This window comes from Symphalangus syndactylus, chromosome 6 (assembly GCF_028878055.3).
Source record: "Symphalangus syndactylus isolate Jambi chromosome 6, NHGRI_mSymSyn1-v2.1_pri, whole genome shotgun sequence".
In the NCBI taxonomy this organism is placed as follows: Eukaryota; Metazoa; Chordata; class Mammalia; order Primates; family Hylobatidae; genus Symphalangus; species Symphalangus syndactylus.
The window spans coordinates 58,478,276-58,505,201 of record NC_072428.2 but is presented as its reverse complement, the minus strand read 5'-3'; the positions used below and the strand labels follow the sequence as shown (position 1 = coordinate 58,505,201).

Below are 26,926 nucleotides of genomic sequence, written 5' to 3'. Positions count from 1 at the left end.
AGTAGGTTGGGGCAGGACATGAAAATGAACAGCCTTGCCACCACGGCCAAAGGAGGCTTGAGTTGGAGCCATTATCAGTTTAAACAGGTGATCTCAGTGGCAAGCAAACATGGATAGAAGGTGGCTCTGCTTGCCTTATGTTGCCTTTTGTTTGGGGCAAGCAATGGATTGGCAAACTAGGTGGGATTTAACAGGAATTTCCCAGGGATGACACAGCCATAGGAGACTTCATAACCTCTCTACATATCCCAAGTGGACCAGAGGCTGCAAGGATATGCATCAAAGACTTGGAAGACAGACCCAAGACACCCAAACATTCCTGGCTGATGGATCCTCAAGCACATACACAGTGGATAAGCCAGAAGGTTCAAGAGGGCCTTGCAGAATGTAAAAGCCAGTGAAGACATACAACAGCTGGACTTTGAATGCACTCCCCTGTACACACAGTGATCCATCAGTAGAGAGAGAAAGTCTTACTGGCTCAAGGTGTTTGAGCCAAATGTTTAATTAATGTTTGGCTGAACACTAAGCTGTATACACACCAAGGAGAACCTTGGGAAACCGGGTTTAAGAATAAAATCAAGGAAAAAACCCTAACAGAACAGAGACTTCAGTAGACACATATTGCATGGGAGAATTCATAGATTTAGTTTAGTGCTATGGTTTGAATGTCTGCACCCTTCCAAACTCATGTTTAAATTTAACTGCCATTATAACAACTTAAGAGGTGGGACCTTTAAGAGCTGATTAGGCCATGAGGGTTCTGCCCTCACGAATAGATTATGCTGTTATTGCAGGAGTAGTAGGTTCATTATAAAAGGACAAGTATGGCCCTCTCTTTGCGCTTCCACCATGTGATGACTTCCACCATAGGATGATACAGCAAGAAGGCTCTCACCAGAGGTGAGCCAACTGGTGTTGGACTTCCCAGCCTCCAGAACTGTGAGAAAAAAAATTATTTTCATTATAAATTTTAAATTACCCAGTTTCAGGTATTCAGTTATAGGAGCACAAAATGGATTAAGCACAAAATGGATTAAGACATTTAGTATAGGCAAACAGCTAAACCCACACACACAAATAAACAAAAGAACAACTTTCAAGGGGAAAAGTTGTTTCCCCAGGCTAGATGCCATCCACACTGTCCTACAATATATTATCTAAAATGTCACTCTTCAACAAAAAATTACAAGGCATGCAAATAAACAAAAACTATGACCCACACTCAGTAAACTGAAACTGTTATCTGGGGCTGGGTGTGGTGGCTCATGCCTGTAATCCCAGCACATTGGGAGGCCAAGGTGGGAGTTTCACTTGAGGCCAGAATTTCAAGACCAGCCTGGGCAACATAGGGATATCCTATGTTTCTTTCATGTTTTTATTTGAATTTTACTTTTCTAATAGAAATACATTAAACACTTTTTTTTCTTTTGAGATGGAGTCTGGCTCTGTTGCCCAGGCTGGAGTGCAGTGGTGCAATCGGCTCACTACAACCTCCACCTCCAGGGTTCAAGTGATTATCCTGCCTCAGCCTCCCACGTAGCTGGGATTACAGGTGTGCACTACCATGCCCGGCTAATTTTTGTATTTTTGGTGGAGACAGGGTTTCACTATGTTGGCCAGGCTGGTCTTGGTCTCCTGACCTCAGGTGATCCACTTGCCTTGGTCTCCCAAAGTGCTGGGATTACAGGCGTGAGCCACTTAAAGATACTTTTAATTCAAAAGGTACTAAACAGTAGAAAGTGAAAGTTTCCTTACTCCCATGAACCCCAGGTACCTAGTTTTTGTGTTTCTTTTCAAAGGTATATTGTTCATTAATCATTCCTCGGTGTTGTGTGTGTGTGTGTTTACTGTCCCCCTCTCCATGCTCTAATATTACACAAATGATAACATGCTATCAACCCTGGTCTTTATTTTGCTTTTTTGCTTTCCAATACCTTGGAAATTGTTATATGTATGTAACATCTTTTTTACGTTCCAGGATACATGTGTAAGACATGCAGGTTCGTTACATAGGTACACATGTGCCATGGTGGTTTGCTGCACCTATCAACCTATCACCTAGGTATTAAGCCCCACATGGATTAGCTATTTATCCTGATGCTCTCCCTCCCCCTGACCCCCACCAGCAAGCCCCAGTGTGTGTTGTTCCCCTTCCTGTGTCCATGTGTTCTCATTGTTCAGCTCCCACTTATAAGTGAGAACATGTGGTGTTCAGTTTTCTGTTCCTGTGTTAGTCTGCTGAGGATAATGGCTTCCAGCTCCATCCGTGTCCCTGCAAAGAACATGATCTTGTTCCCCTTTATGGTTGTATAGTATACCATGGTGTAGAGGTACCACATTTTCTTTATCCAGTCTATCACTGATGGGCATATGGGTTGATTCCATGTCTTTGCTATTGTAAACAGTGCTGCAATGAATATATGTGTGCATTTCTCTTTATAACAGAATGATTTATATTCCTCTGGGTATATACCCAGTAATGGGGTTGCTGGGTCAAATGGCATTTCTAGTTCTAGGTCTTTGAGGAATTGCCCCACTGTCTTCCACAAAGGTTGAACTAATTTACATTCCCACCAATAGTGTAAAAGCATTCCTATTGGGAGACCTGGTTTCTACAAAAAAAAAAAAAAAAAAAAAAGCCAGGTGTGTTGGCTTTACACCTATAGTGCTAGCTACTGAGGAGGCTGAGGCAGGAGGATCACTTGAGCCCATGAGTTTGAGGCTGCAGTGAGCAATGATCTTGCCACTATACTCCAGCCTGGGTGACTGAGCAAGACCCTGTCTCCAAAAATTAATTAATTAATTAATTAAAAAAGAAACTGTATCTGAGTAATTGAGTATTCTCAGAAGTCTGACATTTAGCAAAGACTTCAAAGACAGTAGTATAAGGGAAATAACGCACAGAGAAATAAACAAAAATATGGTAACAGTGACTCAGCAAATACAGAGTCTCAATAAGGAAACATTTCAAAAAGGAATAAAATGGAAATTCTAGCACTGGTAAGCACAGTAAGTAAAAGATACTTGTATCGCTGGGCGCGGTGGCTCACGCCTGTAATTCCAGCACTTTGGGAGGCTGAGGCGGGCGGATCACGAGGTCAGGAGATTGAGACCATCCTGGCTAGCACGGTGAAACTCCGTCTCTACTAAAAATACAAAAAATTAGCCAGGCACGGCGGCAGGTGCCTGTATTCTCAGCTACTCGAGAGGCTGAGGCAGGAGAATGGCGTGAACCTGGGAGGCAGAGCTTGCAGTGAGTCCAGATAGCGCCACTGCAGTCCGGCCTGGGCGAAAGAGCGAGACTCTGTCTCAAAAAAAAAAAAAAAAAAAGGTACTTGTATCAGTCAGGGTTATCCAGAGAAACAGAAGCAGATGACTATAAATATTGACAGACTTGTTTCAAAAAAGTGGCTCACAAAATTTTGGAGGCTGGCAAGTCTAAAATGTGTAGATAATACTGGTAAGCTGCTCACTCTTGGGCAAGAGTTGTTATGGTACTGAGGCAGTATTTCTTCTTCAAGGAAACATCGGTTTTGCTTGGACTTTAAACTGATTGGAAGAGGCCAACTCAGTGTATCAAGGATAATCTCATATATACACTAGTCTACTGACTGCAGATGTTAACCATATCTACAAGGTATGTTCACAGCAACACTTAGATTAGTATTTGATTAAATAACTACATACTATAACCTTACCAAGTTGACACATAAAACTAACAGTCACAGTCTACCTCTCGTCAATTTGGCACCTATATGTGTCTCCTTAACCATATTTAATCTCCAAATAAAAACGATTAGAAAGTCTTACTTCTGATTAACATTAATAACTAATAACCCATTTTTGCAAGTTCACCTTATTATTAATATCAAAGAGACAGGGTCTCATTCTTTCATCCAGTCTGGAGTGCAGTAGCATGATCTTAGCTCACTGCAACCTCAAGCCCCTAGGCTCCAGTGATCTTCCCACCTCAGGCTAGTTCCTAGCTGGAACTAGAGGTGTGTGCCACCACATCCAGCAAATTTTGTAATTTTTTTTTTTTTTTTTTTTTTTTAAGAGCCAGGGTCTCACTATGTTGCCCATGTGGGTCTCCAAATCCTGGGCTCAAGCAATCTATCTTCTCTCCTCAGCCTCCCAAGTGCTTGCATTATAGGCATGAGCCACTGTGCCCAGGCTCAATTTCTGAATGTCCATCTAAAAAATAAGTACCAGAGGGCTGGGCGTGGTGGCTCACGCCTGTAATCCCAGCACTTTGCATGGCCAAAGCAGGTGGATCACTTGAGGTCAGAAGTTCAAGACCAGCCTGGCCAACATGGTGAAACCCTGTCTCTACTAAAAATACAAAAATTAGCCGGGCATAGTGATTCACACCTGTAGTCTCATCTACCCAGGATGCTGAGGCAGGAGGCAGAGGTAGCAATGAGCCAAGATCACACCACTGCACTCTAGCCTGGGTGGCAGAGCGAGACTCCATCTCTCAAAAACAAACAAACAAAAACCAAAGGGACGGGCGCAGTGGCTCACATCTGTGATGCCAGCATTTTGGGAGGCCGAGGCGGGAGGTTCACGAGGTCAGGAGTTAGAGACCAGCCTGGCCAACATGGTGAAACCCTGTCTCTACTAAAAATAACAAAAATTAGCTGGGTGTGTTGGCGGGTGCCTGTAATCCCAGCTACTTGGTAGACTGAAGCAGGAGAATTGTTTGAACCTGGGAGGCGGAGCTTGCAGTGAGCTGAGATCGTGCCACTGCACTCCAGCCTGGGCGACAGAGCGAGACTACGTCTCAAAAAACAAGCAAACAAACAAACAAACAAAAAACTCAAAAAACAAATAACACAGAAGTTCAATATATTGTTATGGGTGCTATGGAAGGAAGATACAAATTCATAAAGCATGATTCCTGTTTTTGAGGATCTAATACTACAGTAGAGAAGACAAACACATATAATTACAAGGTAACTTTTTTTTTTTTTGAGATGGAGTTTCGCTCTTGTTGCCCAGGCTGGAGTGCAATGGCGTGATCTTGGCTCACCGCAACCTCCGTCTCCCGGGTTCAAGCGATTCTCCTGCCTCAGCCTCCTGAGTAGTTAGGATTAAAGGTGCCCACCACCATGCCCAGCTAATTTTGTATTTTTAGTAGAGACGGGGTTTCTCCATGTTGTTCAGGCTAGCCTTGAACTCCCACCCTCAGGTGATCCACCCGCCTAGGCCTCCCAAATTACTGGGATTACAAGCGTAAGCTACTGCGCCCGGCCCCAAGGTAACTTTTTAAGAAAAACCAAAGTAACTTTTAAAAAGTGATATAAGGAGAGACAACGAGTATGTTTTGAGGATTTCTTTATTAGTCTGATAGGGCTTCCATTACAAAATACCACAGACTGGGTGTCTTAAACAATAGAAATTTATTTTCTCACAGTTCTGGAGACCAGAAGTCCAAGATCAAGGTGCTAATAGGATTGGTTGGTTTATGGCGAGGCGTTTTTGGCTTGGAAATGGATGCCTTTTGCTGTTTTCTCACATGGCTTTTTCTGTTTGCATGGCACACCTGCTATCTCTTTCTCTTCTTATAAATTCACCCATCCTATTAGATTAGGGCCTGACTCTTATAACCTCATTTAATTTTAACTACCTCCTTGAAGACCCTATCTCTAACTACAGTCATTTTTGGGGTTAGGGCTTCAATGTATGAAGTTGGTGGGGAGGGCACATTCAGTCCTCAGCAATTTCTAAGTAGGAAATTAAATAAATATGTTTGAGGAAATAGTATTTGAACTGGGTCTTAAAATTCAATTGAGAAAAAAAGGAGTATTTATTGGGAACCTACTATGTACCAGATATTTTAGATCTGTTATCTCAGCAACATCAAGATTGGAGAGTGGTTAAGAACTTTGTTCCAAGTTATATGGCTAGTAAGTGAGAAAATGAGAATTTGAATCCAAGTCTGTCTGACTCTACAGCATGTATTCTTCAATTCACTTTGCCATTCTACTCCAACTTTATTTTTATTATTATTATTTTCTTTTTTGACACAGGGTCTCACTCTGTCACCCAGGCTAGAGTGCAGTGGCATGATCTCGGCTCACTGCAACCTCCAAGTGATTCTTGTGCCTCAGCCACCCTGGTAGCTGGGATTACAGGTAAATGCCACCACGTCTGGTTAATTTTTTGTATATTTTGGTAGAGACAGGGTTTCGCCATGTTTGCCAGGCTGGTCTCAAATTCCTGATCTCAAGCGATCCGCCCACCTCAGTCTCCCAAAGTGTTGGGATTACAGGCGTGAGCCACCACGCCTGGCCCCAACTTTAGACTCAACAACTATTAAATAAGGAAATGCATAGGAAAATTATAGAATTTAGTATTAGGAAAACACCTTCCTGGGAGATAAAATGTCACTGCTGCTTTTTTGGGAGTATCAACAAGGAAGATGAGTCTGATTTAGAAAATAAACCATAATCATTACATGAGTTAAACATACCCCAAAGCATAGTGGCTTAAATAAGACAAGGTTTAAAGTCCAGAGGTAGTCAACATAGGGCAGGTATAGTAGTTATCCCAAAGTCTAGGAATTAGGTGGCTTCCAGGTTTCAGCCTCACAGTCTTGATGATGAGGCCTTCACTCTCATAGTTTAATATGGAGCTCTGGCGATCACATCCATGTTCCAAGCAACAGAATAAAGAGATAAAGTGGGAAGGGGCAAAGGATATATGTCTCGTGTCCTTTAAGAAATTTCCTGAAAGGTTTTAGAGAATACTTCTGTTTGCATGTTATTTGCTAGAATACAGTCATGTGGTCACACTCAATTGCAAACAATGCTAGATCTATCTGTTCTAAGAGGCAATGTGCCCAGCTTAAAAGTAGAGATTTCAAGGGGAGAATATGTATTAAGGAAGTACTAGTCTCTGAAATAATTATGTATCCTTATAAATCAGATTTTTGTTGTTTCTTTTTATAAAAATATGGATACTCTTTGGACTACTCTGGTTTAGCTCATGAGATAATATTCTTTTTTTTTAACTTCTGTATTCCACTGTCAGTATTAATTATCAATAATGTTACAGTTTCTGAGTGGTAAAGGTGACATTTGAAACTAAAGCCATCAGATGTCAAAAGTTATGTCCTTTCCATTATACCTCCTTATCTTGATACTAGAAACATTCTTCTGCAAGTACTTAATCAGTCTTTTCCTAGGCAATTGAATTACCCTTAAAATCCATTTTCTAGGCCAGGCGCAGTGGCTCATGTCTGTAATCCCAGAACTTTGGGAGGCCAAGGTGGATGGATCACCTGAGGTCAGGAGTTCAAGATCAGCCTGACCAACATGGTGAAAATCCATATCTACCAAAAATACAAAAATTAGCTGAACGAGGTGGTATGTACTTGTAATCCCAACTACTCAGGAGGCTGAGGCAGGAGAATCACTTGAACCTGGGAGGAGGAGGTTGCAGTGAGCCGAGACTGCATGACTCTGTCTCAAAAAAAAAAAAAAAAAATCAACTTTCTCCATGAAATTCATCACAAAAGATGTAATGGTTTCCTCATGCCCTTCTCAGTTTGATAATAAAATCCTAATTAAGAGATTCTCTAATCTTCATTATGTGTTTACTTCTGTAGAAACTTTGCATCTTCTAATTTCTTCAAAACCACCCAAAGTGTTTAGTTCATTGTTGGGAATGCAACCATTGCTTCCCTAACTATTAAGTGAGTTTGTTTACCATTTGTATTTGTTGATATGTAATTTGCACTTTATTCATTGAATTAGTATTTATAATCTTGGTTTGTGTATGGAGTATATATGAATCTGCATGACTATGTCTAGGATTATAAGCTTTTAAAGCACCATAAAAAACAGACATATAATGGGACACTTTTTCTGCTGCTGACAACTTTACTTAATATATGGTGGTAACTAGTTTCAAAAGCAGTTTTCTTCATCTACAGTTTGAATTTGCTTTCAGTTGCCTTTTCAATTTATTTCTATTCAAGAAACATTTTTGAGCTTCTAACACGTATAACTCTTTGTGCTAAGAGCTGGCAGAATAAATAATTAGGAAGGTAGAATTACTCAAAAATAAATGGAATCATTTTATGACTTCAAGAAAAAACGTCAAAATCTAGATGGAATGATAGATAAGTATTAATATATGATTAACTGTAATATAAATCAGATTGTGCTAAGTCCAGGGTGAGTAGAGAATTTTAATGTTAGGTATTGATAAACATTCTAATAGGTACAAATGAAGTACAAGGGGACATTAGTGGGAATAGTGATTAACTCTGAGAAGACTTATAGAGCAGGAGTCCCCAACCCCTGGGTACAGGCCTGCTACCAGTCCGTGACCTGTTAGGAACTGGGCTGCACAGCAGGAGGTGAGCAGCAGGTGAGTGAGCGATACTTTGTCTGTATGTAAGCCACTTCCCATGGCTCACATTACTGCCCAAGTTCTATCTCCTGACACGTCAGCAGCAGCATTAGATTATCATAGATGCGTGAACCCTTTTGTGAACTGCACATGTGAGGGATTTAGGTTGCACAGTCCCTTATGAAAATCTAATGCCTGATGATCTGTCACTGTCTCCCATCACTCCCAGATGGAACCATCTAATTGTAGGAAAACAAGCTCAGGGCTCCCACTGATTCTATATTACGATCAGTTGTATAATTATTTCATTATATACTACAACGTAATAATATTAAAAATAAACAGCCTGGCCAACATGGCGAAAACCCCGTCTCTACTAAAAATGCAAACATTAGCTGGGTGTAGTGGTGAATGCCTGTAGTCCCAGCTACTCGAAGCTGAGGCAGGAGAATCACTTGAACCCCAGAGGCTGAGGTTGCACTGATCTGAGATCTGCCATTGCACTCCAGCCTGGGTGACAGAATGAGACCCTGTCTCAAAACACACACACACACACACACACACACACACATATATACACAATAAAGTGCACAATAAATGTAATGAGCTTGAATCATCCTGAAACCATCTCTGCCCTGGTCTGTGGAAAAACTGTCTTCCACAGTACTGGTCCCTTGTGCCAAAAAGGTTAGGGACTGCTGTTACAGAGCACAAATGAACTGAATTCTTCTTTGACAACATCACTGTAAGCCTGGGTATAAAAAAAATTTCAACAGGCAAATATGGGGAGAACTGGGGGGTAGGAGGACTTTTTTTTTTTTTTCTTAAAACAGAGGGTACTACATGAGAAAATACTGGAAATACATTTGAAGAATAAATATAAAAGTTCCTCTACGGCCAGGCACGGTGGCTCATGCCTGTAATCCCAGTACTTTGGGAGGCCGAGGCGGGCGGATCACCTGAGGTCCAGAGTTTGAGACCAGCCTGACCAACATGGAGAAACCCCGCCTCTGCTAAAAATACAAAATTAGCTGGGCGTGGTGGCACATGCCTGTAATCCCAGTTACTGGGGAGGCTGAGGCAGGAGAATTGCTTGAACCCGGGAGGCAGAGGTTGCAGTGAGCCGAGATCACACCATTGCACTCCAGCCTGGGTAACAAGAGCGAAATCCCGTCTCAAAAAAAAAAAAAAAAAAAGGTTCCTCTATTTGTGAAGTTTCATATTTTTTATAAACTTATAAACTCAAATAATAAATTTATATATGAAAATCAACCCTGCCAGAAATATATGATGTTGATGGTTATTTGTGTATTGCCACTTCCAAACCTATAAGGACTACAGGCGCCCGCCAACATGCCCGGCTAATTTTTTTGTATTTTTAGTAGAGACGGGGTTTCACCGAGTTAGCCAAGATGGTCTCGATCTCCTGACCTCGTGATCCGCCTGCCTCAGCCTCCCAAAGTGCTGGGATTACAGGCTTGAGCCACCGCGCCCAGCCAATTTTCATTATTTATTTCTTGATGATCAATGATGTTATCTTTTCATTTGCCTGTTGGCTATTTGCATATTTTCTTTGGTGAAATGCCAATTATTTGTCTTTTTTATTATATAACAGTTAACTGTTGTCAGTGTGATTAGAGTATAGTGAATGATGTAGCTGGAGAGGTAGATTGAGTTCAGATTATGCTGGATATCATAGGTATGTCAAGAGATTTGGATTTTAGAGAAAATGAAGTCACAAGATGTTTGTCAACAGAACAGTGACATAATTTCATACAAGATTTAAAAAGATACCTGGCCAGGCGTGGTGGCTCATGCCTGTAATCCCAGCACTTCTGGGAGGCTGAAGTGGGTGGATCACTTGAGGTCAGGAGTTCAAGACCAGACTGGCCAACATGGTGAAACCTCATCTCTACTAAAAAAAAATACAAAAATTAGCCAGGCATGGTGGCACATGTCTGTAATCCCAGCTACTTGGGAGACTGAGGCAGGAGAAATTGGGAGGCAGAGGTTGCAGTGAGCCAAGATTGTACCACTGCACTCCAGCCTGGGTGACAGAGTGAGACCCTGTCTCAGAAAAAAAAAGAAAAAAAAAGATACCTAAGTAGTGTGAAAGGTGGCTGCTTCTTTCATGTTGTGTGGAACAAATTATATCCCACAGTAGGCATAGCTTGGGAGAGTAAAATCAAGAAGGTAAGGGTAGAGCAGGGTGTATTAAGATTGGTTCTCAGAACACCAGAATGATAATCACATCATGTGCTTGCAGATACCTAGGCTCCAACAGAGATCTACTAAGTAAGAATTTCAAGGAGTAGCCAAAGAATCTGTATTAAACTGCTAATGGCCATTGGGTTGTCTCCAATTTTTAATATTAGAAACAATGCTTGTTATGAACATTTATGTAAAAATTTTTTCATGGACATATGCTCATTTCTCTTGGGTATAGCTAGGAAAGGAACCGCTGGTTCAAGTAACTTTATGTTTATCATTTTGAGGAGCTATCAGACTGTTACATAGCAGATCCACAACTTTGCAATTCCACTAGCAGTGACGAGGGTTCTGCTTTCTCCATATCCTTGTCAACGCCAATTTCAAGCCGTCATTGTGGGTGTGAAGTGGTATTTTTTTCTTTCTTTCTTTTTTCTGAGACAGGGTCTTGCTTTGTTGTCCAGGCTGGAGTGCAGTGACATGATTACAGCTCACTGAAGCCTCGACCAATTCTCCCATCTCAGCTTCTCAAGTAGCTGGGACTACAGGTGCACGCCACCACGTCTGGATATATTTTTTTTTTTTTTTGGTATATTTTGTAGAGACAGGGTCTCGCCATGTTGCCCAGACTAGTCTCAAGCTCCTGGACTCAAGCAGTTCTCCCACCTCAGTCTCCCAAAGTGATGGGATTACAGGTATGAGCCACTGTGCCCAACCATAAAGTGCTATTTTATTGTGGTTTTCATTATTTCTTTCTTTCTTTTTTTTTTTTTTTGAGACGGAGTCTTTCTCTGTTTCTCTGTCCCCCAGGCTGGAGTGCAGTGGCGTGATCTCAGCTCACCGCAACCTCCACCTCCTGGGTTCACGCCATTCTCCTGCCTCAGCCTCCCGAGTAGCTGGGACTACAGGCGCCCGCCAACATGCCCGGCTAATTTTTTTGTATTTTTAGTAGAGACCGGGTTTCACCGTGGTAGCCAAGATGGTCTCGATCTCCTGACCTCGTGATCCGCCTGCCTCGGCCTCCCAAAGTGCTGGGATTACAGGCTTGAGCCACCGCGCCCAGCCAATTTTCATTATTTATTTCTTGATGATCAATGATGTTGAGTATCTTTTCATTTGCCTGTTGGCTATCTGCATATTTTCTTTGGTGAAATGCCAATTATTTGTCTTTTTTATTATTGACATATGTTTTTGTAGAGCACCCGAACCTGTTGCTGTTTGGGGTGCCATTATGTAACCCACATGGACCTATGGGACTGAATATAGGGGGTCAAACGCAGGAATAAAAGACGAGACAAAAGAGTATATTTGGAAGAAGGGCTTGGGGGCACCTTGCCTCTAGTGGACAAGGGCCCTGAGCTTTACACAGCCCTCCATATTTATTAGGCAAAAGAGATAGCAAGAAGTAGAGGTGGGTTGGGGGTGGGTGTTGGCAGCAGTTTGATTCACAGCAGGCTCGTAAGACTGCGTTCTTCGAACAATAGGCGCTAGATTTCTCAATAGATAACTTTAAGGAGCCCAGCGCCAGGGAGCGAGGCCCTCAGGAAACCTTTTGGTGGCAGGGCAGTATGAGTTTGCCCACATTCTGCATTCATGATAAACGGTTTGCTGTTTGATCATACAGCCTCCAGTGTAATGCTGAGTTGGTCATGATCCCTTTGGCCTTTTCAGCTCCCAACATGTTTTTAACATATTCTAGATGAATCTCTTATTGGATATATTTTTTCCTATTTTGTAGGTTGTCTTTGACTTTCTTTCCTTTTCTTCTTTTAGGTACAGGGTCTTGCTCTGTTGCCTGAGCTGGAGTGCAATGGCACAATCAGCTTACCACAGCCTCAAAATCCTGGGCTCAAGTGATTTTCCCACCTCAGGCTCCTGAGCAGCTAAGACTACAGGTGTGCATCACCATGACTGGCTATAAAAAAGAATTTTGTAGAGATGGGCTCTCACTATGTTTCCCAGGATGGTTTCAAATTCCTGGCCTCAAGTGATCCTCCGGCCTTGGTCTCCGAAAGTGCTGGGATTACAAGAATGAACAACTGTGCCCAGACTTGATTTTCTTTCTTAAGCCCCACATTTGGACTGATGGTCTTGACTTTTTGATACATGTTTTTGTAAAGCACACAAGTTTTTAATTTTGATGAGGTCTATTAATTTATTTTTCCTTTTGTTGCTTGTGGATTTGGTGTTATTTCTAAGAATCCATTGCCATATCCAAGGTCTTAAAGATTTACCCTTGTTTTCTTCTAAGAGTTTTATAGTTTCAGGTCTTACAAATGTAGTCGTCTGAAACATTCTGAATTATTTATATGGAATGAATTAGGGGTTCAACTTCATTCTTTTCTATGTGGATCTCCAGTTTTCCCAGCATCATTTGTTGCAAAAACTATTCTTTCCCCATTAGATGGTCTTGGTATGTTTATTTTAAATCAATTTACTCTAGATGTATAGGTTTATATCTGAGTCTCCATTCTGTTCCATTGACCCAAGTGGCTATTTGTTATTCAGCCTGACTACTATAAAAAATATCATAGATTGGTAACTTAAACAACAAAAATTTATTTTTCACAGTTCTGGACCTGGCATATCCAAGATAAGGTGCTGGCCTGACTGGTGTCTGGTGAGGGCTTTCTCCTTGGGTTGGAGATGTCTGCCATCTCTCTGTGTCTTCACATGGCCTCTCCTTGGCATATGCGTGAGAAGAGAAAGAGCTCTCTATTTCTGTTCTTATAAAATTACCAGTTTTATCACATTAGGGCCCCACCCTCATGACATTGTTTAACTTTAGTTAACTCCTTCCTATAGGCATTATCTCTAAATACAGTCACATTAGGGGTTAGGGCTTCAACATATGAATCTGGGGGAGACACAGTCTGTCATATGTCATTACTACACACAATCTTGATTACCGTAGCTGTGTAGTAACTTTGGAAGCCAGGAAGTGTGAGTCCTTCAACTTTGTTCATCATCTGAAAAACTGTTTTGGATATTCTGGGTTCTCTGAATTTCCATATTAGTATTAGGATCAACTTATCAATTTCTGCAAAGAAGCCAGCTGGAATTTTGATGGAGAGTGAATCTGTTAAATCTGTACTTCAACTTAAAGAGTATTGGCATCTTATCGATATTAAATCTTCCAATCCATGAATATGTGTTTTCTTCCCATGTATGTCTTTTAAAATTTCCTTGAACAATATTTTATAATTTTCTTTCTTTTTTTTTTTTTTTGAGATGGCCTCTCGCCCTGTCGCCCAGGCTGCAGTGCAGTGGTGCGATCTTGGCTCACTGCAAGCTCTGCCTCCCAGGTTCACGCCATTCTCCCGCCTCAGCCTCCTGAGTAGCTGGGACTACAGGCGCCCACTACCACACCCGGCTAATTTTGTTTTTGTATTTTTAGTAGAGATGGGGTTTCACTGTGTTAGCCAGGATGGTCTCGATCTCCTGACCTTTGGGAGCCTCAGCCTCCCAAAGTGCTGGGATTACAGGTGTGAGCCCCCGCGCCTGGCTATAATTTTCATTCTTGTATTTCTTTTTAAGAAACCTCTAAATAGTTTCTGATTCTATTGTAAATAGAGTTATTGATATCATTTTTTTGCTGTTTGTGTATTTTGTTTTGTTTTTTTGAGACAAAGTTGCGCTCTGTCCCCCAGGCTGGAGTGCAGTGGTGCAATTTCAGCTCACTGCAACCTCTGCCTCCCAAGTTCAAGTGATTCTCCTGCCTCAGCCTCCCTAGTAGCTGGGATTACAGGTGCGCATCACCATGCCCAGCTAATTTTTTGTATTTTTTAGTAGAGATGGAGTTTCACCATGTTGGCCAGGCTGGTCTTGAACTCCTGGCCTCAAGTGATACACCTACCTCGCCTCCCAAAGTGCTGGGATTACAGGCAGGAGCCACCGTGCCTGGTCTGATTTCATTTTTGGATTGTTCATTGATAATGTATAGAATAACACGATTTTTGAGTATTTATCTTGTATCCTGCAAACGTGCTTAACTTGTCTATTTGTTCTAATAGCTTTATTTGTGGATTCTTTAGGATTTCCTATATACAAGATCAGTAATTTAAGATAGAGCTTGTTTACTTCTTCCATGCCAATCTGGATGCCTTTTTTTTTTTCTTGACACATTGCACTGGCTACAACCTCCAGTATAATATTAAATGTAAGTGGATATAGCAAACATCCTTGTCTTGTTCCTGACCTTAGGAGGAAGGAATCAGTTTTCAGCATTCCATATATTAGATATGGGTTTTTCATAATGCTCTTAATCAGGCTGAAAAAGTTCCCTTCTCTTCCTAGTTTATTACTTTTAACATGAAAGAATATTGAATTTTGTCAAATGAGTTTTCTGCATCTATTGAGATGACTATGTTGTTTCTTTTATTCTGTAAATATATTACAATATATTGATTTTTAGATTTTAAGCCAATATTGCATACTTGGGATGAATCCCACTTGTTTATGGTGTATAATCCTTTTTATATGTGGCTGGAACTGGTTTGCTAGTATTTCATTGAGGATTGCTGTGTTTGCTAGATTCACATGAGGTATTGGGCTTTCCTTGTGATATTTTTCTCTATCTTGCTACTAAGGAAAATCTCTCCTCACAGAATGAGTTGGGAAGTGTTCCCTCTCTTCTAGGTTTTGGTATGAATTTGTGAAGCATTGGTATTAATTCTTATTTCAACTTTTGGTAGAACTGACCATGAAGCCATCTGAATCTGAGCTTTTTTTCTTTTTTGAGGGGGGTGGGGCCAGGGGCAAATTTCAAATTCCCCATTCGATTTTTTTTTTTTTTTTTTTTGAGATGAGTTTCACTCTGTCACCCAGGCTGAAGTGCAGTGGCCCCATCTCAGCTCACTGCAACCTCTGCCTCCTGGGTTCAAGCGATTCTCCTGCCTCAGCCTCCTGCATAGCAGGGATGATGGGTGTGTGCCACCACACCTGGCTAATTTTTGTATTTTTAGTAGAGACGGTGTTTCACTATGTTGGCCAGGCTGGTCTCGAACTTCTGACCTCAGGTGATCTGCCCACCTCGGCCTCTCAAAGTGCTGGGATTACAGGCATGAGCCACTGTGCCCAGCTCCAATTCAGTATTTTTACTTATTATGGGTTCATTCAGATTTTCTAGTTGTTCTTGAGTTTCCATAGTTTGTGTTATTCTAGAAATGTGTTCATTTCATTGAGATTATCTGATTTGCAGGCATACAGTTATAGGGTCTGGTGTGTCTGTTTCTTTTTTTTTTTTTTTTGAGACGGAGTCTCGCTCTGTCACCCAGGCTGGAGTGCAGTGGCGCATTCTCGGCTCACTGCAAGCTCCGCTTCCCGGGTTCACGCTATTCTCCTGCCTCAGCCTCTCCAAGTAGCTGGGACTACAGGCGCCCGCCACCACGCCCGGCTAATTTTTTGTATTTTTTAGTAGAGACGGGGTTTCACCGTGGTCTCGATCTCCTGACCTCGTGATCCGCCCGCCTCGGCCTCCCAAAGTGCTGGGATTACAAGCGTGAGCCACCGTGCCCGGCCCGTGTGTCTGTTTCAAAGGTTCAGTTGCTGAGTGTTGTTGGAGACAGACTGGCTAGCCAGTGTAGCAGGAGTGTACTTAGGAGGCTCAGGGTAGCGACTATGCTGCAACTGGCATGTAAATACAGTCTCTTAACAGTTTAACAGTCAGTACAGCCTTTCTGGTTCATACAAGTGAATATCAGGCCTTGCTGTACAGGATGTCAAACTGCCGATGATTATCCCTGTTCTGAATTATTTAATAATAAAAATTTAAAATGTAGACACATAGCTAAAAGACATAAAACATAATAATACAAGCTGTCCCCCATCCTTTTTTTTTTTTGAGATGATGTCTCACTCTGTCACCCAGGCCAGAGTACAATGGCGTGATCTTGGCTCACTGCAACCTCTGCCTCCTGGGTTCAAGTGATTCTCCTGCCTCAGCCTCCCGAGTAGCTGGGACTACAGGCATGCACCACCATGCCCACCTAATTTTTGCATTTTTAGTAGAGACGAAGTTTCACCATGTTGACTAGGCTGGTCTTGAACTCCCACCTCGGCCTCTCAGAGTGCTAGGATCATAGGCATGAGCCACTGCATCTGGCCCCCCGCTCATTTTTCTTTTCAGTAAAAATCTTTACTCCATCAGAGAAACGAATCTTAGCCAGGCTTGTCAGAGAATAGACTCATGCATAAGTCTCAAAAAAAGATGGGTAGTATGACGGTGGCTCACGCTTGTAATCCCAGCACTTTCGGAGGCCGAGGTGAGCAGATCACCTGAGGTCAGGAGTTTGAGACCAGTGTGGCCAACATAGTGAAACCCCATCTCTACAAAAAATATAAAAATTAGCCAGATGTAGTGGCGCTTGCCTGTAATCCCAGCTACTTGGGAGGCTGAGGCAGGAGAATCACTTGAACTCAGGAGGCAGAGATTGCAGTGAGCCTAGATCGTGCCACTGCACTCCAGTCAGGGCGACAGAGTCAGACTGACTCAAAAAAAAAAAAAAAGATGGGTAGTAAGACACTTCTAAAGGTGCCTTCTTCAATGAATAGAATTCTGTTGTAACACAGAATTCAGTTATTAAGACAAATATCCAGAAAATGGTTGGTTTACATCTTGTTTATATTAGGGCTTCCTTTTATTTTCATACATTTTCTTATTAAACTGTCTCAAAGAGAAGAGATTCCTATTTCTGTTGACACTTAATAGCTTTTTCACTACATGTAATATTATGTCCATATACCTTCAGCTTTTTTGAACCACCGCGCCCAGCTTGTTTTAGCTTTTTTGAAGTGAGTTTTAGATAAACCTAATTTGCTCATCCTTGATGAGGAATTCCCCAAATTGGCTCTAAAATGGAATTCAGTTTGCCTCAATATACATTTACTGAGCTTATAATATCCATTAAAAAAAAAAAAAGCAGCCAGGCGTGGTGGCTCATGCCTGTAATCCCAGCACTTTGGGAGGCTGAGGTGAGCAGATCACGAGGTCAGGAGATCGAGACCATCCTGGCTAACACGGTGAAACCCTGTCTCTACTAAAAATACAAAAAAATTTAGCCGGGCATGGTGGCAGACGCCTGTAGTCCCAGCTACTCAGGAGGCTGAGGCAGTAGAATGGCATGAAACCAGGAGTTGGAGCATGCAGTGAGCCGAGATCGCACCACTGCACTCCAGCCTGGGCGATAGAGTGAGACTCTGTCTCAAAAAAAAAAAAAAAAAAGCAAAACAAAAAATTGTGTAACAAATGCAAAGATAACATATGAAGGAGACAGAAATGTGTATAAATTTTGATAAAAGGCAGACTGGTACCAATGCTAATTGGGATTATATAGGAATAAACCATTAACTTTTAAAATTGAAGCATAATTGCATTGCATTTAGTTGAATGCAGTGTTTATAGAGTTCAATGAATTTTGAGAAATAAACTTGCCAATCAAGATATAGAAACTATCTACAAAGTCCCCTTGTGCCCCTTTCCAGTCAATACCCTTCCAAGCTCAAAGGAAACAACTACTTTGATTTCTGTTGCCACAGATTAGTTTTGACCTTCATATTGATGGAATTGTACAGTACCTAACTCTTTTGTGTCTGCCTTCTTTTACTCAACATGTTTTTAAGATTCACCCAGGCTGTAGTGTATATCAACAGTGTGTATTACTCTGAGTAGTGTATCACAATTTATATTTTTCTGCTGATGAATATTTGGGTTGTTTTTGACTTTTTGGTATTTTTAAAAAATTAGCCATTAATTCTAATTGAGCAAAATATTTCCCCCAATAGGACATGAAATTTGAAATATCTTAAGAAATTTCTTATTCATAAACAAAGTTGAACCAAGTTAACTTAATGCTTATTTAAAGGCCTCTTCCTGGCAGTAGCAATAAATCTAATACAGGTTTTAAAAATAGCTACTCTTTTTTGCACCTTTACATTCCAGTCTGATAAATATAACTCACTTATATAACTACATAAATTGTCGTTAAGCTCTGTATTCCACAATTTCTCTTAGCCCAGGAAAGCAAGAAGAGATGATAGCATTATGGGGTGTGTGTCATTTATTTTCAAGAACAGACTTTAGTGAAGGAAGGCATGACTTAAACCTTGCTTTGTAGCAAAACACTTCTTATCTTTGGGTGGATATAACTTAATGATGCCAAAGGACTCTTTTCTGTGCCGATCTAGATTAGAAAAGGCAGAAACTCTAACCTTATTTATCAGTCACTCTTTGACTAACAGTGTGAGCAGTGAGAAAAGAAAACTATAGTAATAAAGCTTTATTTCTTTTTTAGAATGTTATTTCACAACCTCACTGGAATGTGGGAAGTGAAGTGCTGCAAAAGCTGGAAGCAAAGATAGAAAGTACAGGCAAGGTTCACATAATAAATCTTCCTTTTAGGTTTGAAGGTTCTTTCCATAGAAATTCCTTCACAAAGATACAATTTTATTTTAAAATATCCTGTACCTGGCTTTTATGTAAGGTCAGTTAAGTAACCAGTATATGAAAGTCTTTGTATGTTTCCACAAAACTGTTGTTAAAACTGTATTCTGGGTTGAATTATTCCTTTTTTTTTTTTTTTTTTTTGAGACAAGGTCTAGTTCTGTCGCCCAGGCTGGAGTGCAGTGGCAACTGCTGCTCACTGCAGCCCCTGCCCCTACATGGGATTACAGATGAGGTCTCACTACCTTGCCCAGGCTGGTCTCGAACTCCTTGGGATCCTCTTGCTCGGCCTCCCAGAGTGCTTGGATTACAGGCGTGAGCCACCCCACCTCGCCCAGATTATTCTTAAACTGGGGTCTTCAGGTCCCCAGGGTCAAGAGATACATACTTGCCAGTCTGGGAATTCTATAAAAATGTTTTAGTTTTGTGTTTCATTTCAGTAATTGCTTAAAAACAATATTTTCCCACTCATTAAATTAAAACTTCTTTGGCAGTGATAATTCATAACCATAAAGATATTTTCCTGAAGTAGGATTTTCTTTCTTTTTTTTTTTTTTTTTTTGAGACGGAGTCTTGCTCTGTCACCCAGACTGGAGTGCAGTGGCACAACCTTGGCTCACTGCAAGCTCCGCCTCCTGGGTCCACGCCATTCTCCTGCCTCAGCCTCCCGAGTAGCTGGGACTACAGGGGCCCGCCACCACACCCGGCTAATTTTTTGTATTTTTAGTAGAGACGGGGTTTCACCGCGTTAGCCAGGATGGTCTCGATCTCCTGAACTCGTGATCCAGCCGTCTCGGCCTCCCAAAGTGCTGGAATTACAGGCGTGAGCCACAGAGCCCGGCAGATTTTAATTTCTTAAAAACATTTTTATTGTCATAAAATACATGTAACATAAAATATGCCATTTTAACCACTTTTAAGTGTATACTTCAGTGGCATTAAGTACATTTACAGTGTTCTTTAGACTTTCATTTCTTACATCAGTATTTCTTACAGTGAAATTTTCAAAAGTATTTGCCAAGTTTCAAAAGAACTTTTTTCCTTTAAAAACGGTTTGTATAGTACTCAAGACTATGAATCACTATTCAAGGCAATAAATTCTTCTTACAATATAGAATTTTTCTCTTGATAAATTGAGTATTCTTTCTTTAGGTAATGAGAATAATATACACCCTTATGGTTTTTCCCCTTTTTAAAAGCTGGAAATGAAGAAAAAAATTTGGTGTTTGTGTGACCATTTTCCCTGTTACTCATATAATTATTTGCCCACCTATTTCTTATCTTTCTATAATTATAGATTTCTCTTTTTTACATGGTTTGTGTTGTACCTTGCTTCAAATTCTTTTTTTTTTTTTTTTTTTTTTGAGGTGGAGTCTTGCTCTGTCGTCCAGGCTGGAGTGCAGTGGCGCGATCTCGGCTCACTGCAACCTTCGCCTCCCAGGTTCAAGGGATTCACCTGCATCAGCCTCCCAAGGATTCCCGGGTAATTTTCATATTTTTACTAGAGACGGGGTTTCACCATGTTGCCCAGGCTGGTCTGGAACTGCTGAGCTCAGGTGATGCACCCACCTCGGTTTCCCAAAGTGTTGGGATTACAGGCATGAGCCACCGCGCCCGGCCAAATTCTTTTTAGGAATTAGGTACTACGTAAGTTTTAAATGCACTCAGAAAATTCTCGAGGTAATAAATTGTAGACTAAATATAGCAGAATTCAGTCTAAATTATAGGAACTCCTTTTTTGATAACTAATATTTTTTAAGTACTCACTATGTGCTAAGGCACTGTGCTAATCACTTTACTGTGATTTATCTAGTAATACCATATGATGTAGGTACTATTATCACCCCACTTTAAGGAGTTCAAAGAAATAAAGAAACTTCCAGTGTCATGTAGTAGTCCCGCTAGGACTCAAGCCTGGCTGAATCCAAAGCTCAGGCTTCTAAGCATAACGTGTACTGCTTCTCAGGCTGCACATTCTATTTTATATTATTGGTAGTTTCTCTCTGGGGTTCTTTGTGGGAATGTTCACTGCCCCCCGCCCCGCCCCGCCCCGCCCCGCCCTGCCCCGAAGTGGAACCCTGTCTTCTAACAAACTTTTCGCTGTTCCACCGTCTCCTGTCATGTTCGGCCTCTCAATGGAGTCCCAGCCCACACTCCGATTCTGGTCCCTGAACAGAGCCCCTTCCCCTCACACCATGGTCCCCTAGCAGAGCCTGGTCTCCTCAGACCCTCTTCTCCCAGCAGGGCCCCAACTCCTCACTCCGACGATTCCCCCAGAGTTCCGTTCCCTCGGATCCTGCTTTTCCAGCAAAGCTGCAGTTCCTGTACCCAAGCAGAGAGCAATACCCCCTCGGCAAACTTCCACAGAGACGTCTTACAGAGGTCCCCGCCCAGCCCCTAATTAAGGGCACCTCTCTACCTTCCCCCTTCCCAACCTTCTCCCACAACTGTGCTTTCCTCCGCCCTATTCCCTTTTTCTGTTTATTAATTCTCCTCAACCTCTCCACCATCTCGTGGCCCAGTTTCAGGATTCCCCCGAAAACTCACCCACCGCACTGTCTCCTCAAAGTTGCGTTCCCAAACGGCGCAGTGCTCTCCCCGAACTTACGCTCCCAGCGCTGCTCCGGGATCTGGGTTCCCCAACTGCCCTTCGGGAATACGCCTTGCAGTTGAACAGCGCCCGAGGCCCCGCCCCCTCTGCGTCCATTGGCCATTGTTCTCGAGAAGTCCCGCCCCTCCCGCTTCCAGCCCGCCTCCCCGCCTCGCTTCCCTTGTTTTCATTCCCCCTGTCACACGAGGCAGTGGCAAGCCCGAAGGGGAGGAGAGAAGGGGGCGGAAAGAGGGCGGAAAGTGAAAGGCGCAGAGGGCCTCTCTGTCTCCCGTCTGACTCGGTTCTCGACTGCTCCGGGCCGCCAATGTATTGTGGGATCGCGGAGCCGTCCCTGAGACGCTGGGATCCGCAGAGGAGCCCACTTGAGAGCGCCTCCTGTCGTCCGTAAGGCTGCCCTGCCATCCCTCGGCACCCCAACTTCCCCCGCCCCCCCATCGCCTCCTCCTCCATCCTCCAGTTCAAAATGGCGACGGCGGCGGCAGCGGCGGCGGTGATGGCTCCTCCGGGCTGCCCAGGTTCGTGCCCCAACTTCGCTGTAGTCTGCTCCTTCTTGGAGCGCTACGGGACGCTGCTAGACCTGCCTGAGTTGCCGTTCCCTGAGCTGGAGCGGGTGCTGCAGGCACCGCCGCCGGACGTCGGCAACGGAGAAGGTAAGCTAGGGGCCCGAACGCCCGGCGGGAAGCGGCCCTGGCGCGCTCCTGCTCTCCGTTCTTCACAGACGCCCCGGTTCTTCGTGGCTCGGGCCTCCGCGGCCCTGTCCTCCCTCTGGGACGCAACTCCGCCGGGCTGGTCTTCTCCGCCCAGCCCCCGGGGTCTTGGACAGTGGGGAGGCGGGGCGGAGGCCCCCTAGGGCCACTCGGCCGGGCGGGGAGCTGAGGTGGAGGCGTTGCGGACTAGGTGTGGGCTGGAGGCAGGGAGGGGTCATTGTGCCGGTCGGCAGCCCCGGGGACTGCTTCTCCGCGGCGGAGGGCGGCCCCCCACCCCGTCTCCCCCTTGGCGGCGGGGGAAGGGGAGCGCAGGTTCCGGCCAGCTTTGCGCTTTTCTCCTCCTCCCCACCCTTACTCCCTCCCCTCCTCCCACCAGTCTTCCCGACCATCTCGGGGAAGGCTGGGCTCGGCTGCTCCGGACACCTCCTTATCTCCCTTCACCTGGGTGGGCGGGGGCCAGCGGACACTCAACTATCCCTCCCTCTGTTGGGAACTCCCCCGAGAGATTTATCTCTTTTCCCTTCCCCTCGAGGGCTGCTTTAACCCCTAAAACTCCTTCCTTGGAGTGGGGAGGTCTGCTCCTCCCCCACGGGAGGGGGTTATTCTCCATTCTCGGTAGGGGGGCGAAGTCGGTTCAGCTCCACTTTGGAGAAGAGAGGGTTAATTCCTCCTCCATAGTTCTCCTTCCTATCCCCACCTCCCCCAAAATAATAGATGAGCATCTCCCCACTTTTCCAATCCCTTCCCCCTTCATCTTGGCAGCCGGGCTTAGGCGAAGAAGTCGTCTCCCTCCCATTTGCACGGTAGGGTGGGGTGGTTAGTATGTAGGCTGGAGGAGGGGCTCTGACGGAGGGGGAAACAGTTGAAGAAGGTGCTTGTTGCTCATGTTTCTCTCTCTGGTGCCGCTGGTCTATTATTGGTGTTCGCAAGTGGTGCTCCTTCCACATAAGGCCACCGCGCGGGTGCAGGGCGCATGCTCTGCCCGGCCCCATTGAAACTTCCTGCTGCTGCTGCTGGTTCTTTCGCTGGAGCATCTCAGCGCTGCGCCTACTGCCTCCAGCCTTCACACTGAGTGCTTATACTCACCCCTATTTATTCCCGATCCCTGCCTCTCCTTTTCTGGCACTTTTCTTTCCTCAGAGAAGGCTTTTTTGTTATACTCTGAGCATTGCCTTTATCTGGAAACAGCCCTTGGCTGGAGAAGAAACGTTTTCCAAATAGGTCTCTTTTTTTGTCCATATTAGCTGGCCAAAGTGGACTGGGTATTGTACAAGACAGATAGCTGTTTCCTTTCCAAGAAAGCAGGGTCGCTCTTCTATTCTCTATGTAAATGAAGAAGTTTCTGTTAACTGAATTTAATTGCATTGTTAGGAAGTGCCAAGTATGAAGTTCTTCAGAATATTACCTATAAAGAATCTGTATGATGTTATGGCTACCGAAGACTCAAATTAATACAGCAGTTATAATACAAGCCTAGTAATCTCTTCTTACCTGTCTACATCCCCTCTACCTGTAACAAACTGGCTTACAAAAGGCTAATTTAAAAATTAGTACAAAATAGGAGGGTGACTAATTACATTATATAAAGTCTTCTCACAGAATTTATTTAAAAATTAAGCTCCCACTGTAGTAATTTCATTATGAAATTGTATTTACATTCTTTTTTATATTTTTTATTTTTATTTGTTTTTTTGAGACGGAGTCTGACTCTGTTGCCCAGGCAGTAATGCAGTGGCAGGATATGGGCTCACTGCTACCTCCGCCTCCCAGGTTCAAGCGATTCTCCTGCCCCAGCCTCCCGAGTAGCTGGGATTACAGGTGTGCACCACCATGCCCGGCTAATTTTTGTATTTTTAGTAGAGATGGGGTTTCACCATGTTTTGTCAGGCTGATCTCGAACTCCTGACCTCGTGATCCACACACCTTGGCCTCCCAAAGTGCTTTACAGGCGTGAGCCACCAAGCCTGGCCCCTTTTTTAATTTTTAAGAAAGTAGTCATTGTGAAGTAGGATGCCTTAGTAAGTTGCTTTTAGGATGCCTTGGGAAGTGGTAGTAATGTATCTCTCAGAGAACGAACTGTGGGCATTTGGGGAAAGGATGGCTAGCAAATTGTTTTGGTAATTTCTTTGGACCAAGTTGAAATGCATAGGTTTTCTGGGATGGCGTGGTATTTTGGGTAGTATATGAGATTTCTTGAATCTACATTTCTTTTAGGTATTTTGACTACTGCATTTAGTTTATATTAATGTCACAGGAATACAATATTAGAGTCAGTTGAATTGAATAGTGGTTCACTAAGTAAAAATGTCAGGTAACCTGGGCTAAGAAGGATCATTTATTTCAGCCACTGCATTACCGTTGGTATAGAGTTGCTAAGGGGACTGATAATAATAGATCCTGTCATAAGGTGATCTTAGAATAATTATTAATTAATGTTACACAGTTCAGAACACTTGGCAAATGAGAAGTCTCTGCAGGTGAAATGCTGTTACTGTGCAGGGAAAAGATTTTCAGAACTTTGACGATGAACACGGTATCATCATCAAAGTTGGCTTGTTGGGTGAACCTCTATCGTTTTATCAGCTATTACAAACTTTCAGCCTGTTTCAAATAGCTGATAAAATGATAGTGGCTCAGCCAACAAGATTTGAACTGAGTCTTTTTGGGAAAGAGTTGTGGTGTACAAGAGTTAAAAGACATGGATTTAGTTCCTTGCAACTGTTCTCTGAAGTTGATAGTATTATTCCTATTTGGCAGGCATAGAAACTAAGGCTCAATAGATTAAGGTGCTTAAGATTCTATAGTTAATGGTAGAATATGATTTCCAACCCAAGTCTGAGTCCAAAGCCACAAAATTTTATACCTTGCCATAGGATCATGTTTTCCAAACTGCACCAAGGCACCCTAGAGCATTGTTGCCAACTCCATCTGATACAAAATTCTTACCTGTCCACATCCCCTCTACCTGTAACAAACATACAAAATACAAAAATACAAAAATTCTTACCTGTCCACATCCTCTCTACCTGTAACAAACTGGCTTACAAAAGGCTAATTTAAAAAATAGTACAAAATAGGAGGGTGACTAATTACATTATATAAACGCTTCTCACAGAATTTATTTAAAAATTAAGCTCCCATTGTAGTAATTTCATTATCAAATTGTATTTACATTCTTTTTTATATTTTTTATTTTTATTTGTTTTTTGAGACGGAGTCTAACTCTGTTGCCCAGGCAGGAATGCAGTGGCAGGATATGGGCTCACTGCTACCTCCGCCTCCCAGGTTCAAGCGATTCTCCTGCCCCAGCCTCCCGAGTAGCTGGGAGTTTAAATTTTTTTCTATGACATCTGATAGTTTAAATTTTCAAGTAGGATACAGTGGTAGTCGAAATTTGCTGGTTGCCAGGTGAACTTACTGCCTTGACATAGTTCGTGGTTTCAAGATTGTGCTACATTTCTATAGATGATATGTCTTTGTGAAGCTGGTTTTTTTTTTTTTTTTTTTTTGAGACGGAGTCTTGCTCTGTCACCCAGGCTGGAGTGCAGTGGCACAATCTCGGCTCACTGCAAACTCCGCCTCCCGGGTTCATGCCATTCTCCTGCCTCAGCCTCTCCGAGTAGCTGGGACTACAGGCGCCCGCCACCACGCCCGGCTAATTTTTTGTATTTTTTAGTAGAGACGGGGTTTCACCGTGGTCTCGATCTCCTGACCTCGTGATCCGCCCGCCTCGGCCTCCCAAAGTGCTGGGATTACAAGCGTGAGCCACCGCGCCCGGCCCTTGAAGCTGGTTTTTTAGCTGTTGCTGTGGTAAAATGCACAAAAAAATCAGTATGCAGCAGGAAAGAGGATAGCAGGGTCCACTCTGATTCCAAGGTTTGAAAAGTTGTGCAGTGCCCAACAGTAATACACATTTCACAAGTAATTATGGTTAAGAATGAAGTAGAAACATTATTTGTTGAAATTTAGCTAGGTTATTTTTTCACATGGCTACTGACTACTTAATAAGTGAGAGTGTTATTATTTCTGGCCTAGGGCTGCTGTGAGAAAATTACTGAGATACTGATGGTGCCGTGAACCTAGAACGTTTGAGAACCTTTGCTCTAGAAACTATCATTGAATTTTGGGGCCAGAAAGAAGGGACTCTCTTACTGGTACTGTAACTGATCTGTGTGTGACAGTATATTTTTAGGTGCATTTGATAAAGTGGAAAGGTGATTACTGTAACTGGGGCCACATGTGTTGATTTAAACAAAAGATTTTACCAGGTGCATGTACTAGAGGTTGCACGAGTCTACAGTACTAGACACTGATAGGGCATACACATACATTAATAGTAGTATTGCTGGGGCCAGGGCCTAGTTAGGTTGAAACTTTTTAGTTGTGTCTCTTCTGCCTTTAAAAAAGTAAATATTCTTTAGGGCGCTTATTAGAGGAAAAGAGAGAAATAGATTTCATCTCCACCATTTTTGATATGTCATAGAGTAAAGTTATGGAGGTTTGGAGGGAGGTTGTTGGCATTGTCCTAGGAACTAGGAGATAATGGACACGAGGGACTTGTCTGGCTAACATGAGCCTGTTAATGCAAACTGGCTT

General features: G+C 42.9%; 2 protein-coding genes across 6 annotated transcripts in view; one reads left to right on the top strand and one right to left on the bottom strand.

Moving 5' to 3' along the window:
* Positions 1–21,713, bottom strand: part of AAMDC (adipogenesis associated Mth938 domain containing) — a 52,430-nt gene extending 30,717 nt beyond the window's left edge. The window contains exons 1-2 of one of the 4 annotated variants that reach the window (XM_055283053.2): positions 21,560–21,687; positions 899–940 (exon numbers count right to left, since the gene is read on the bottom strand). The gene's annotated coding sequence lies outside the window, so the exon portion shown is untranslated. Of the gene's footprint in view, positions 1–734; positions 941–21,559 lie in introns of all 4 variants that reach the window. The other 3 variants (XM_055283052.2, XM_055283055.1, XM_055283054.1) reach the window with 3 other exon arrangements.
* Positions 21,660–26,926, top strand: part of RSF1 (remodeling and spacing factor 1) — a 163,156-nt gene continuing 157,889 nt past the window's right edge. For both annotated transcript variants that reach the window (XM_055283029.2, XM_055283028.2), the window contains exon 1: positions 21,660–22,273. In XM_055283029.2, coding sequence (XP_055139004.1) covers positions 22,087–22,273 — 187 coding nt within the window. In that variant the 5' untranslated portion in view covers positions 21,660–22,086. The remainder of the gene's footprint in view (positions 22,274–26,926) is intronic.